Source organism: Giraffa tippelskirchi, chromosome 4 (genome assembly GCF_054371585.1).
Source record: "Giraffa tippelskirchi isolate mGirTip1 chromosome 4, T2T-mGirTip1v1.2.pri, whole genome shotgun sequence".
NCBI classification, from domain to species: domain Eukaryota; kingdom Metazoa; phylum Chordata; class Mammalia; order Artiodactyla; family Giraffidae; genus Giraffa; species Giraffa tippelskirchi.
Window position 1 is genome coordinate 168,637,643 of NC_137278.1, and position 13,374 is coordinate 168,651,016.

At 45.3% G+C, this 13,374-nt stretch overlaps 1 protein-coding gene across 1 annotated transcript in view; it reads right to left on the reverse strand.

The window, feature by feature from the left end:
- The window catches only part of SYN3 (synapsin III), a 436,230-nt gene that overhangs the window by 313,290 nt on the left and 109,566 nt on the right, over window positions 1–13,374 (reverse strand). The window contains exon 5 of the mRNA XM_081591365.1: window positions 1,373–1,529. Coding sequence (XP_081447491.1) covers window positions 1,373–1,529 — 157 coding nt within the window. The remainder of the gene's footprint in view (window positions 1–1,372; window positions 1,530–13,374) is intronic.

A 13,374-nucleotide genomic window follows, 5' to 3' on the forward strand; every position in this document is an offset into this window, starting at 1 on the left:
GACATTTGTCCTCTCCAGTCTCCTCTATCATCTGCCTTACTCAGCAGCCCTGGGAGCTCACTCTGTGTCCAGCACTGTGCTCGACAGCACACACAGTTCTATGTGTTCAGGGGCAACACACTGAACCCATGAGACCAGGTCTGGAGGAAAGATAGCCCGTGGGCAGATGGCTGAGATAACAACATCTTGCTGGAGGGAAGTGAGGGGCTTGTGGGACCTGGAAGAGGGACAGACAGGGGGTGAGGATGACTTCAGGAGCAGATGATATAAGAGAAGGAGGAAGGGCATTCCAGTGTGCAGTGAGACAGCTGTGTGCTAGCTGGGAATTCACCCATCAGGCAAAGGGAGCTGTCGGTGAACAAAAGCAGGGAAGAGCAAGGTAGACTCTGATCAAGAAGAAGGAATCAGGTGCAGTATGAGGCCTAATGTGGATGCCCAGTGGCTGGAAGAGGAGCTAAGTCTTGTGCCAAACTGACTTTGGGGTAAACTCAATACTGAGAGCTCACACAGAAAGAACAGGTAACTTAGGAACTCTCTGCATCATGCCAGGATTGGAAGATTCTTGGGCTGTAGTCTGCAGATGTGGTGCAACATGCTGTCAATTTAATAGGCTTGAGGAACCTCAGAAATATGAAAAATGATGGGAGAGTCCCTCATTCTACAGATAAGGAAACTGAAGTCCAGAAAAGGAGAGCAATTCCATAATCAAGTAAGAGTTTTGGAGAATGTCCAGCTTCACTACTTACTACTAGAGATATAAGTCTCAATTTGCTCTTCTGTCCAATGGAGATATTATAAATACCTACTCATCAGGGTGGTTTGAAGATAAAATATAATATGCATGTGAAGGGCTCAACACAGTGCAGTTAGTACTAATATTGTACTTGCTACCATCACCAAGACTATGTGGGAAAACAAGGATGGTGAACTAATACCGCTGAGAACCCCTCCTGGGATGTTGTAGGCTTAAAAGCTTAGTCAGGGAAGAACGAGAAGGAGACCAAGGCCATAGGAGCAATGGTTAAAGACTATCCATACCCACTAAATGAATGCATACGTGCATTCAATAAATCCCAAGTGCCAGCTCTGCAGAGACCTTGTTATCACCATGCTCAAAGAGTGAGAGCAGTAGGGTATCCCTCTTACCACTGACATTATTATAACGTAACACTGTACCATAATATGCTATAAAATATCTGTTAGGTAATAACTACAAGAAGGGGTTTGGGATCCAAGTTGTTTATTCAGTTGCTTTAAATAAAAGACTCCCTTCATTACTGAGCCCCCCTGCTGGGGAATGGGTCCATTTCAGGGCTAGAAGGCCAGTCACCGCTTTCCCCTTCCTTCTGAGTCAGGTTGGCCCAGCACCTACCACCCAGGGCTTGCTGCAGAAGTTGTAGACAGAGTAGAGGGAGTTGACGGCAGGCAGCCCTCCATACTGGAGGCCGATGACCAGGCTGCGGTAGTCTTCCCCCAGGGCCATGCTGTAGGCATGCTGGCGGACAAGAATGAAGTCTGGCTTGAAGGATCTGCCAAGAGAGGGACCAACAGCAGCGTTACATACCTGATGGGCTGATGCGACAATCAGGATACCAAGCCAAAGCCTGCTGGGGATAGCACCTCAGCTCAGGATGGGGACAGGGTGGGGGAGTGGGGATGAGGAAGACCAAATGCAAACACACAGCAACTGCAAAGTAAAAGGACTGAAAACAATTCACACTTTCTTTTATTTCTTTTTAAGGCTGTTTTCTAAATTTTTTACACTGAACAAATATTTCATTTGCAAATGAAAAGAAAAACATATCAAACAATTCAGTGAACATATTTTGGTTTTACTAGGCACTAATACTTTGGCCACCTGATGTGAAGAGTTGACTCATTGGAAAAGACCCTGATGCTGGGAAGGATTGGAGGCAGGAGGAGAAGGGGACGACAGAGGATGAGATGTTTGGATGGCATCACTGACTCGATGGACATGGGTTTGGGTAAACTCCGGGAGTTGGTGGTGGACAGGGAGGCCTGGCATGCTGCGATTCATGGGGTTGCAAAGAGTCGGACACGACTGAGCGACTGTACTGAACTGAACTGATGGCGGATACACAAGTTACAGAGTCCTCACTATTGCCCTGGGATGTGGGTGCTGCTGCCGTCAATTCCATCTCACAGTCGAGCACCCGGAGGCTCAGGAAGACTAGGTCACTTGCTTACAAAGACACACTGTAGGTAAGTGGCAGGGCCAGGGCTGTACAGCCTCATGGCCCTGGATCACGATGGTGCAGCGTGGTTTCCTTCTAGCGCGTCTCCAACACTTCTTGTCCCTTTCAAGTGGCAACCTCTGGAAAGCAGCAAAAGTAGTGATGCCATGGCTTGAGAACATGCCAGGCTCTCCCTCTGGAGATAAGATCCTGAGTGAAGCTCACAAGCAGACCAGGGTAAGGTCAGGACTATTTCTCCAATTTACAGATGGGAACACACCGCAAGTCAGAGATGTTGTGAACTTCCCTAAATCACAAAGCTGGGAAGCAGGAGAGCCATGTTTGAACACAGGTCATCTGACTCTAAGTCCACATGTTCCACCCTCCGTCACACGGCTCCAGATAGATTCACACAGTGTTTCATTCACACTGCCAAGAATCCACCTGTTTCTGGATTCCTCACTTCTAAGTCAGAGAGAAAATTAAGACTCACAGTAGGTAGGTGGTTTACACTTAAAATGGTGTGATCCATCCGATTCATCCAGACACAGACACTTAGCTTCAAATAAACTGTAGTTCTTTAAAATAATTCAAATATAAATTAAAATAACTCTCAAAGGGAAAAGATTTGCCCCCAGGGAAGACACTTTTTGAATTGTTCTGAGCTTAGGCCTTATGGTGCCTGCCCCTAGGATCAGGGTCCTTACAAGGACATGCTGAAGGAATGAATGATGTACATAAACATCACATCCCATTACCAAACAAAAGGGCAACGGAGTCCCTGGCTAAGCTGTAACTGATCCTGAAGGTGGCCATGTGGATGGTGACATCCGAGTGTGGGTGGCATTTGCTCATGGAAGCAGTCAGTGATGTCACTGTGGTTAGGGTTGGGGTTGGCTAAAACCTTGGAGCTGCTATACCTACATCCCTGCTGCATTCTTAGAGATGAACTAGTCCCACCAGTGCGTATTACAGATGGGGAAACTGAGCCCTATAGCCAAGCAGTGAAGTGTCCCAGGTCACCCAGCAACACCACAGCATAGGAGGAGGTTGTACCACGTCCCTTCTTTCCTCCTGCCTCCCTACCATTTGCCCTGCACTCTGCAGTGTCTCACAGCAACAGACATAGAAGGAGGGGTGAAAGGATGTGTGTGTCTCTAACAGGGATCCAATGACCAAGAGGAGCACTGACTTTTAAGCACTTTCTACTTTTATCTGATTTTTAAAATAATATATGCTCATTGTGCAAATAAAAAAACAAAAAACCCCCCAAACCACCCTTAGAAAACAGAAAGAAAGAAACAAAATTACCTGCAATTCTCAACATGGAGAAAATTCTAACAACCTTTAGAATAATAAGCACATATTATTTGTGTTTTCTTACGTATACATTATGACTCAATAATCTATTTTATGTATATAATATTCATTCATACTCATAATTGATTTTGTTTTCTATTAATTATGATTTTGCTGTTTTCCACATATTATGGTGTATTTTCCCTATCAAAATATCTTCAGAAATATCATTTCTAATGGCTTCCTAATAATGCACTGAATGGGTATACTATATTAAGCCAACCAATCATCTATTATTATCAAGTAGCCTCTTTCCAATATTTCACACATGCATATCTTTGCACACAAATCAACCTCATTTAAAATCATTTCTTTAAGATAGAGTATAAGAAGTGGAATTGTTGGGTTAAAGGGTATGAACTTTTTTAAAGGTACTCAGAAAACTATCCCTTTTTAAATGTGCACATCACCAGTGCACATGACAGTGTCTGTATCACTGCAGCCTCATTAGTAAAGCAGTTTTTTAAAAACACATTTTTCAGTTTGATAAACCATTTCCCTCTAAAGATACCCTGCACCCCATTTCTGTTTCAGTTTGCATTTTTATGCTTTTAGTAAGATTGAATACTTTTAATAACCATATGTACTTTCTTTACTGTAGAAGTCTGCTCACATCTTTCCTCATTGAAAAAAAAAGGGGGGGTCTCCCTGTTTCCTCATTGACATGAGCTCTGAGCTAGGATGGTGTCTTCATCTTTCATGTGTGGTAATGGTTTTACTAGTTGATTGTCTTTTTATTCATGATTGTGAATTTTAACAAAACATGTGAACACATTCTCCATTCCCCCCTGAGTCTTTCCCGTTTGATTTTGCTCTCTGCTTTGAAGCTCCGAAGGTCCTCTGGGGCCCCAGCTCTGACAGCACGACACGCCCTCTCCCAGCACTGTAGATTCCCTCTCAGACAACAGTGCTAGCATACTTGGTGCCTCACTCGGGGAACTCCATTCTGCTCTGGGAGGAAGTAAAAGTCTTGCGCTGGCCAGTATCCAATGGCCTGTCTCTGGATGCTCCAACTCTAGTCCCAGATATTACGGTGCTGTCTCTTTAGAGCACCTAGAACTCACCTCTAAAACCAGATCTCTCTTATTCTTTGAAATAAAGTAGTGGCAACCTCCACTTTGTCTTCCAGGATTTGAGAATCTACCTCAAGCTTCCATATTTCAAGTGCTCTTTTAAAATTATACATCAGCTCCATGCTCAAAACCCTCAGAAGGCTTCTGTCTTTCTGATGACAAATCCTCACCTCCTCACCATGGCTACAAAACCCCTGCCTGCCTCTCCATTCTCATTTCTACTTTTGCCCTCCCTCACCTCCACCAATGGCTTCCCAGGTGGCACTAGTGGTAAAGAACCTGCCTGCCAATACAGGAGATGTAAGAGTTGTGGGTTCGATCCCTGGGTCGGGAAGATCCCCTGTAGGAGGGCATGGCAAACCTCTCCAGTATTCTTGCCTGGAGAATCCCATGGACAGGGTAGCCTGGAGGGCTACAGTCCATAGGGTCACAAAGAGTCGGACATGACTGAAGTGACAGCAGCAGCAGCACCTCCACCAAAACCACACTGACGACCGCTCCTCCCTTTAATTTCTCTTCCTGGAGGCTCTTGTCCCAGATGGTGTGTGGCTGCCTCATTCTTGTCACTTATTGGCTCAAATTCATTTCCTGAAGGACACCTGTCCTGTTAGCTCTATTGAAAATTTCCTCAACCCTCATATTGCCCTATTTTCTTCACAGCTCTTATGACAACTGTATTTCTCTGGTTTATATATTTAGTTGTTTATTGTCTGTCTTTCCCCTCTAAAGAGGTCAGCTCAATGAGAACAGGGGACCTGTTCAAGTCCTTATCAGTATTTTTAAATGAATGATGAATTTAATGAATGTATGTACACATGAAAGAAGGAGAGCTTCCCAGGTGGTGCGGTGGTAAAGAATCCCACAGTGAGGGAGACCTGGGTTGGATCCCTGGGTCAGGAAGATCCCCTGGAGGAGGGCAAGACAACCCACTCCAGTATTCTTGCCTGGAGAATACTGTCCATTGGGACAGAGGAGCCTGGGAAGTACAGTCAATGGGGTCACAAAGAGTCGGACACGACTGAGTGACTAACACTACTATTATGAAAGAAATGAGTAAATGCGAAGTAGAAAAAGGAAGGACCTCTTTCCTTGTGGTCCTAGGGAAGAGAAATAGGATTGATGGCCAAAGTAGCCAGGAAATTAACACGTGGCCCCTAATAACCAGCGGGCTGCCTTACAATGAGTCCTGTGTTCCTGGAGGTATGTTAGCATCACCAAGAAAGTTTTAACCCCAGGGAATGCAAGTTGGACCCCATGACTGCTGAAGATCTTCAGATACAATATGTGAGAAATAAACACTCTCCATGAGTAATGTATCAGGGGAAACCAGGCATGTGTCATTCTGCCACTGGCTGTTGCACAGAATGCACAGTGTCTTCCACACAGCCTGGGATTTGCAAGGAAGGTGAAAAATTAGAGACACCAGCATGCAGTTCCTCCCTCCACACCCAGCACCCAAGGTTCTCTGTCCAGTCAGGGAATAGCCACGTCCTGCATGCCACCCCACCATCCAAGGATGTAGTCAGTAGTTTCAGGCCCTGCCAGTGGGCCAAGCACACCTGTAGAGGCTGGAAATCCTAAGATGATTGGGACATCATTCCTGCTTTCACAAGACTCACAGTCCTAGAGGAGGTGGGTGCAATGCTAAAGGATAGGATTTGCTAAAAGAACAAATGAAAAAGTGAGTGAGTGAAACAACAGAGGCAAATACAAAAACACTAAAGTAGTCCAACTCTCTCTGGGGAGGGGGTGGACGAGTGTGTGCCGGAGGGCTCGGGTCAAGAAAGAAAGGTAGGGGTTTGTCACATGGACAGGGTTTTAAGGGTTTCCAGGTGGAGGGAACAGCACCTGCAACTGAATGCAGGGATCCCTGAAGTGAGAAGATAGTGGTCTGTGTGGTTCTATCTGCTCAGCATACTTCTCTTTTAGGGGGAAATAGATTCCAAGAATCCCTTAGAAGAAATGGAGTAGCCATCATGGTCAACAAAAGAGTCCGAAATGCAGTACTTGGATGCAATCTCAAAAACGATAGAATGATCTCTGTTCGTTTCCAAGGCAAACCTTTCAATATCACAGTAATCCAAGTCTATGCCCCAACGAATAATGCCGAAGAAGCTGAAGTTGAACGATTCTATGAAGACCTACAAGACCTTTTAGAAGTAACACCCAAAAAAGATGTCCTTTTCATTATAGGGGACTGGAATGCAAAAGTAGGAAGTCAAGAAACACCTGGCGTAACAGGCAAGTTTGGCCTTGGAGTACAGAATGAAGCAGGACAAAGGCTAATAGAGTTTTGCCACGAGAACGCACTGGTAATAGCAAACACCCTATTCCAACAACACAAGAGAAGACTCTACATGTGAACATCACCAGATGGTCAACACCGAAATCAGATTGATTATAATCTTTGCAGCCAAAGATGGAGAAGCTCTATATAGTCAGCAAAAACAAGACCGGGAGCAGACTGTGGCTCGGATCATGAACTGCTTATTGCCAAATTCAGACTTAAATTGAAGAAAGTAGGGAAAACCACTAGACCATTCAGGTATGACCTAGATCAAATCCCTTATGAGTATACCGTGGAAGTGACAAATAGATTTAAGGGTCTAGACCTGATAGACAGAGTGCCTGATGAACTATGGACAGAGGTTCGTGACATTGTACAGGAGACAGGGATCAAGAAAATCCCCATGGAAAAGAAATGCAAAAAGGCAAAATGGCTGTCTGAGGAGGCCTTACAGATAGCTGGGAAGAGAAGAGAAGCGAAAAGCAAAGGAGAAAAGGAAAGATATTCCCATCTGAATGCAGAGTTCCAAAGAATAGCAAGGAGAGATAAGAAAGCCTTCCTCAGCGATCAGTGCAAAGAAATAGAGGAAAACAACAGACTGGGAAAGACTAGAGATCTCTTCAAGAAAATTAGAGATACCAAAGGAACATTTCATGCAAAGATGGGCTCGATAAAGGACAGAAATGGTATGGACCTAACAGAAGCAGAAGATATTAAGAAGAGGTGGCAAGAATACACAGAAGAACTGTACAAAAAAGATCTTCACGACCCAGATAATCACGATGGTGTGATCACTCACCTAGAGCCAGACATCCTGGAATGTGAAGTCAAGTGGGCCTTAGAAAGCATCACTATGAACAAAGCTAGTGGAGGTGATGGAATTCCAGTTGAGCTATTTCAAATCCTCAAAGGTGATGCTGTGAAAGTGCTGCACTCGATATGCCAGTAAATTTGGAAAACTCAGCAGTGGCCACAGGACTGGAAGAGGTCAGTCTTTGTTCCAATCCCAAAGAAAGGCAATGCCAAAGAATGCTCAAACTACCGCACAATTGCACTCATCTCACATGCTAGTAAAGTAATGCTCAAAATTCTCCAAGCCAGGCTTCAGCAATGCGTGAACCGTGAACTTCCAGATGTTCAAGCTGGTTTTAGAAAAGGCAGAGGAACCAGAGATCAAATTGCCAATATCCGCTGGATCATCGAAAAAGCAAGAGAGTTCCAGAAAAACATCTATTTCTGCTTTATTGACTATGCCAAAGCCTTTGACTGTGTGGATCACAATAAACTGTGGAAAATTCTGAAAGAGATGGGAATACCAAACCATCTGACCTGTCTCTTGAGAAACCTGTATGCAGGTCAGGAAGCAACAGGTAGAACTGGACATGGAACAACAGACTGGTTCCAAATAGGAAAAGGAGTACGTCAAGGCTGTATATTGTCACCCTGCTTATTTAACTTCTATGCAGAGTACATCATGAGAAACGCTGGGCTGGAAGAAACACAAGCTGGAATCAAGATTGCCGGGAGAAATAACAATAACCTCAGATATGCGGATGACACCACCCTAATCGCAGAAAGTGAAGAACTAAAGAGCCTCTTGATGAAGGTGAAAGAGGAGAGTGAAAAAGTTGGCTTAAAGCTCAACGTTCAGAAAACTAAGATCATGGCATCTGGTCCCATCACTTCATGGGAAATAGATGGGGAAACAGTGGAAATAGTGTCAGACTTTATTTTTTTGGGCTCCAAAATCACTGCTGATGGTGACTGCAGCCATGAAATTAAAAGACGCTTACTCCTTGGAAGGAAGGTTATGGCGAACCTAGATAGCATATTTAAAAGCAGAGACATTACTTTGCCAACAAAAGTCCGTCTAGTCAAGGCTATGGTTTTTCCAGTGGTCATGTATGGATGTGAGAGTTGGATGGTGAAGAAAGCTGAGCGCCGAAGAATTGATGCTTTTGAACTGTGGTGTTGGAGAAGACTCTTGAGAGTCCCTTGGACTGCAAGGAGATCCAATCAATCCATCCTAAAAGAGATCAATCCTTGGTGTTCATTGGAAGGTCTGATGTTGAAGCTGAAACTCCAATACTTTGGGCACCTCACGCGAAGGGTTGACTCATTGGAAAAGACCCTAATGCTGGGTAGGATTGGGGGCGGGAGGAGAAGGGGACGACAGAGGATGAGATGGTTGGATGGCATCACCGACTCGATGGACGTGGGTTTGGGTGGACTCCGGGAGTTGGTGATGGACAGAGAGGCCTGGCGTGCTGCGATTCATGGGGTCGCAAAGAGTCGGACACAACTGAGCGACTGAACTGAACTGAACTGAAGACTCCATGATAAAATTCTCTCCAATCAGAGAACTGCGTTCCTCTGGGCAGTAACTGGTCTAAGGGTTGCATTGCTGATATCAAAAGGGTTGTCACAATCCTCCTTGAGTGGCCAACTAAGCTCGAGTGATGTCACCTGGGCTGACAGTGTTTTCCTGCTCCATGAAAGGATCCCACCTGTAACAGGGAGACCCAAGCCTGTCTGCCTCACTGAGTCCCTGAATCCTCCTGAGCCTGACACTGGAGCCATCCTTATCTTCTGAGTTACTTGAGCTATTGGTGGTGGTTTAGTCACTAAGTTGTGTCCGACTCTTGCGACCCCAGGTAGCCTATCAGGCTCCTCTGTCCTCTGGGATTCTCTAGGCAAGAATACTGAGTGGGTTGCCATTTCCTTCTCCAGGGGATCTTCCCGACCCAGGGATCAAACCCGGGTCTCCTGCGTTGCAAGCAGATTCTTTACCAACTGAGCTATGAGCAGATCTTCCCACTTGAGCTATTAAGTATTCTATTTTGCCTACACTGGTTTAAATTGTGTCTGGTTCTTGCCCTCACTATTGCTCTGACTGGTATTAGTAGGAAGTGGCAAAGTCTGAAATTGGTTACATGGCAGGAGTATAAAGTCTGATGAGGTGGTGGCAAGAGATACGGTTGGGTAAACATTCCCAACAACCCTCGTGAACCCCTTCCTGCTCTTCTGCCTCCACAGGCCCTCTGGGCACATGCCCTGTGTCTTTCATGCCTGAGCAAGAAGGCCTCCTTCAGTCCCTCACAAGCTGGCACATCCAGGCTAGAGGCTGTACCTGGGTTCTCTTATTCTTTAGACTTAAAATGAACTGTTACATGGTTTCTGATCCCAGGTGTTTCTTGGAAGCAGCAGTCGATGCTGGAGAGGAAATCAAGGACAACATACAATTAAATGGTAGAGACGGGACAGGTGATGCATTACTGGGAGATTACCAGGTGCTCCAGGCAGTGTCAAGAAGTGGGGGGCCAAAGGCTGAGTGACTTTGCATCACTGGAGAAGCATAATAATTCCCTAAATATGCAGAAGCCTGCAGTGGCCAGAAAAGATTTTTGACTGGGCTTTGCCTGGGGCCTACATTAATATGCAGAAGCCTCGTTATTCTCAGTCACCTGACAGCTATTTTGTCACAGTCCCTTTTCTGAAAGAGCCAGGCTGACTAAGGGTGACAGTGTTGCTAACTTTGGTCACATGTTGACCCATCAAAGCCAGACGTGACCCCAGCCATGCCTGGGAAGGCTCTGGACTTCTGATATCTGTGCCCACCAGCAGAGACTTCAGGTGTCCTCAGAACTTCTCCCACTTCTCACACTCCTTCCCCATCCCCCTCCACCTCTGAAAATAGCACCTCAGGTACCAAATCTGTGGGAAGGAGACCAAGAGAGCTAAGCACACCAGCCATAACAGGTGTCTTGAGGAAAAGCAGAGGGGAATCCACGCTCCTGAAGGCTAAGGACCACTATTGTGCAGCAAGGACAGAACAGAGATGTGCATGCTAGGCAGATGCAGGGCCTTGAATGGGCCATATGGAAGGACTTTAGGAATTAGCGATGCTTCCCGCCAGCCCAAGGACTGCAAGAAATTAGTCCAGGCCGAAAAGAAACTAGGTGGAGGCTGACTAGGAATCTGGCGAGGAGCGGACAACAGGAGGCCACAGTGGGGTCTGTGGGGCCCCGCACAGCAGCTGCCAGCCCCAGGGCAGGATGGCAGTGGGGGAGGGGCCCGGCGGGGTTTACACATAGCCAGGTTCTCTGGTGAGTCTTGGGGCTCTCTTTGTAAACTACTAGGAGGTTAATAAAACACAGACACGAGTTGCTGGAGGAAGTAGGCTTCCTCGTCTCCCTTCTAAGCCTCAGAATATCGGTCTCTTCCCCTTTCATTTCAGAGAAGAAGTTCTTGTGACTTCACCCTTGCTCCATCCTTTTTCTCCATCACCCTGGGGATCCCATGTTAGGGTTGAATTGTGTGCCCCCAAAAGATACACCGAAGTCCTGAGCCCTGTTCCTGGCTGTGTGACCTGATTTGGAAACAGGTCTTAGCAGATTTAATCAAGTTAAGGTGCGGTCATACTGGAGTAGAGTGCCTAACCCAATGCCTGGATCTTTATAAGAGAAGGTCAATCTGGATGCAGACACAGAGAAGAAGAGGAGAACGCCGTGTGACGACGGAACCAAAGATTAGAGCGATGAGGCAACACATCAAGGAATGTCAAGGACCGCTAGCAACACATCAAGGAATGTCAAGGATTGCTGGCAACCATGAGAAATGAGGAAGAGACAGGAATGGATCCTCAGCTAAATCCTTGAGAGGGAGCATGGCCCTGCTGACACCCTGATTGCAGACTTCCTGCCTCCAGAACCATGAGAGAATATACTTCTGTTGTGTAAGCTGCCCAGCCTCTGGCACTTAGTTATAGCAGCCTCAGGAAACAAATACTCTGCACACTCGCAATATTTCCTCTTTTTAGCAGCTTCCTGGCTTTCTTTCTTCTTGTGCGTATCCATCCACAGCCCCCTCCTCACTTTCCAAAACAACAACCCTGACTCCAACAATAAGAAAACCTTTGCTTCAAGGTTGAAAATGAATGACAGTTAAGTAATGTTTATGTAACTTTATGTAAAAGAGTTAACAAATCAACACATAGATAAGTGTGTGGAGATTTATTTGAAAGGATGTTCACCAAAAACACTATGCTGGCTATCTCTGAAGGGTGGGGTGGGAAATGGGGGGTTTTACATTCTCTTCAGACTTTTTTGTACTATCTGTATTTAAAAAAAAAAATGAGTACAAAGCATTTTTACAACTACGAAAAAACAATGAGGTTTATCTTCATTTTGGAAAAAAATGATAAATGTAACAATGATGTAACATCTCAGAAAATGCTTATGGGACCATTTCACATGACATAAAACAATAGAAAAGAGAATCTGTGTTATGACTAAAGCACCATAAACATGATAAGACTGGAAGGGCAGATGGAACATTGCTCATTCGTTAAGGTGGTGAGGCTACAGGTAATTTTGTTTTGAAAATTTCCATTTTTGTTATACTGTTTGGGCATTAACCAAAATTTTGGTTGGCATAAACAAGTAACTGAAGGTAAAACAATCCCCTTCACTTGGCCTGGTGGCCATAACTAGCCCCTCCTCCACTCCCTCCCATTGCTACAATATGTGTCTACAGCCCCAATTCACACGTACGCATCTCCACCACCCTCTGCATCGGCTGCCAGTCCCCTTTCCACTTTAGTGAACTCACACTGATGTCATTCCTAAAAGCCAGACTCCAAGATCAAATGCATTCTGCTATGCCCTCCATTTCCCTGATTTCCGATAACAGATAATGTTCAGTGAGCCTCTGTTCTAAGCCCTCCATATATCTTCACTCATTCAAGCCTGATTCATTTAAGGAGCTGTTATTTTCATCTCCATTTTCCAGATAAGGAAACTGAGGCACAGAGTGGTTAGTTAAGGAACCTGCCGAGGTTCCACAGCTGTTGCTGGTGGAACCATGAGTCAAACCTGGAAGCTGCTGGCTCTGGTGAAGGACTTCCCACTCTCTGCACTATTGACCTTGGACCTGGATGATTCTTCGTTGTGGGAGGCTGTCCTATGCATTGTAGGGTGTTGGGACCATCTCTGGCCTCTAATGTCTCTAGACATCGCCAATAGTTCTCTGGGGGCAAATTCACCCTGGTCCTCTGCAGCATGATTACCATCGGCCCTGCACTGAAGGCGCTCTCCCCTCACTTCCCAGCTGTTTCCTCCCGGCCCCTCACTGTGTCTTCTCCCCTGATTGGCTCTTCTCCAAGGCTCAAGGTTGGTTCCCTGCCCTGGAAAATCACCTCTATTCAGTGGGTTCATCCACCTCGTCCTCACAGGCAATAGTGGAAATGACTCAGATTTACAAAGCACTTCCTCTGCCCCAGGAGTCATTTGTAGGCTATTAATTATGTTCTCTTTAATCCTCACAATGACTTTATAAGAAGGAGACTATCAATAATCTTATTTTTCAAGAAATCATCTCTAATTCATAAAAATATCAAATCAGTATTAGTTGTATATATAAAACAAACATAATATTATAAGTCAACTATACTTCAATTAAA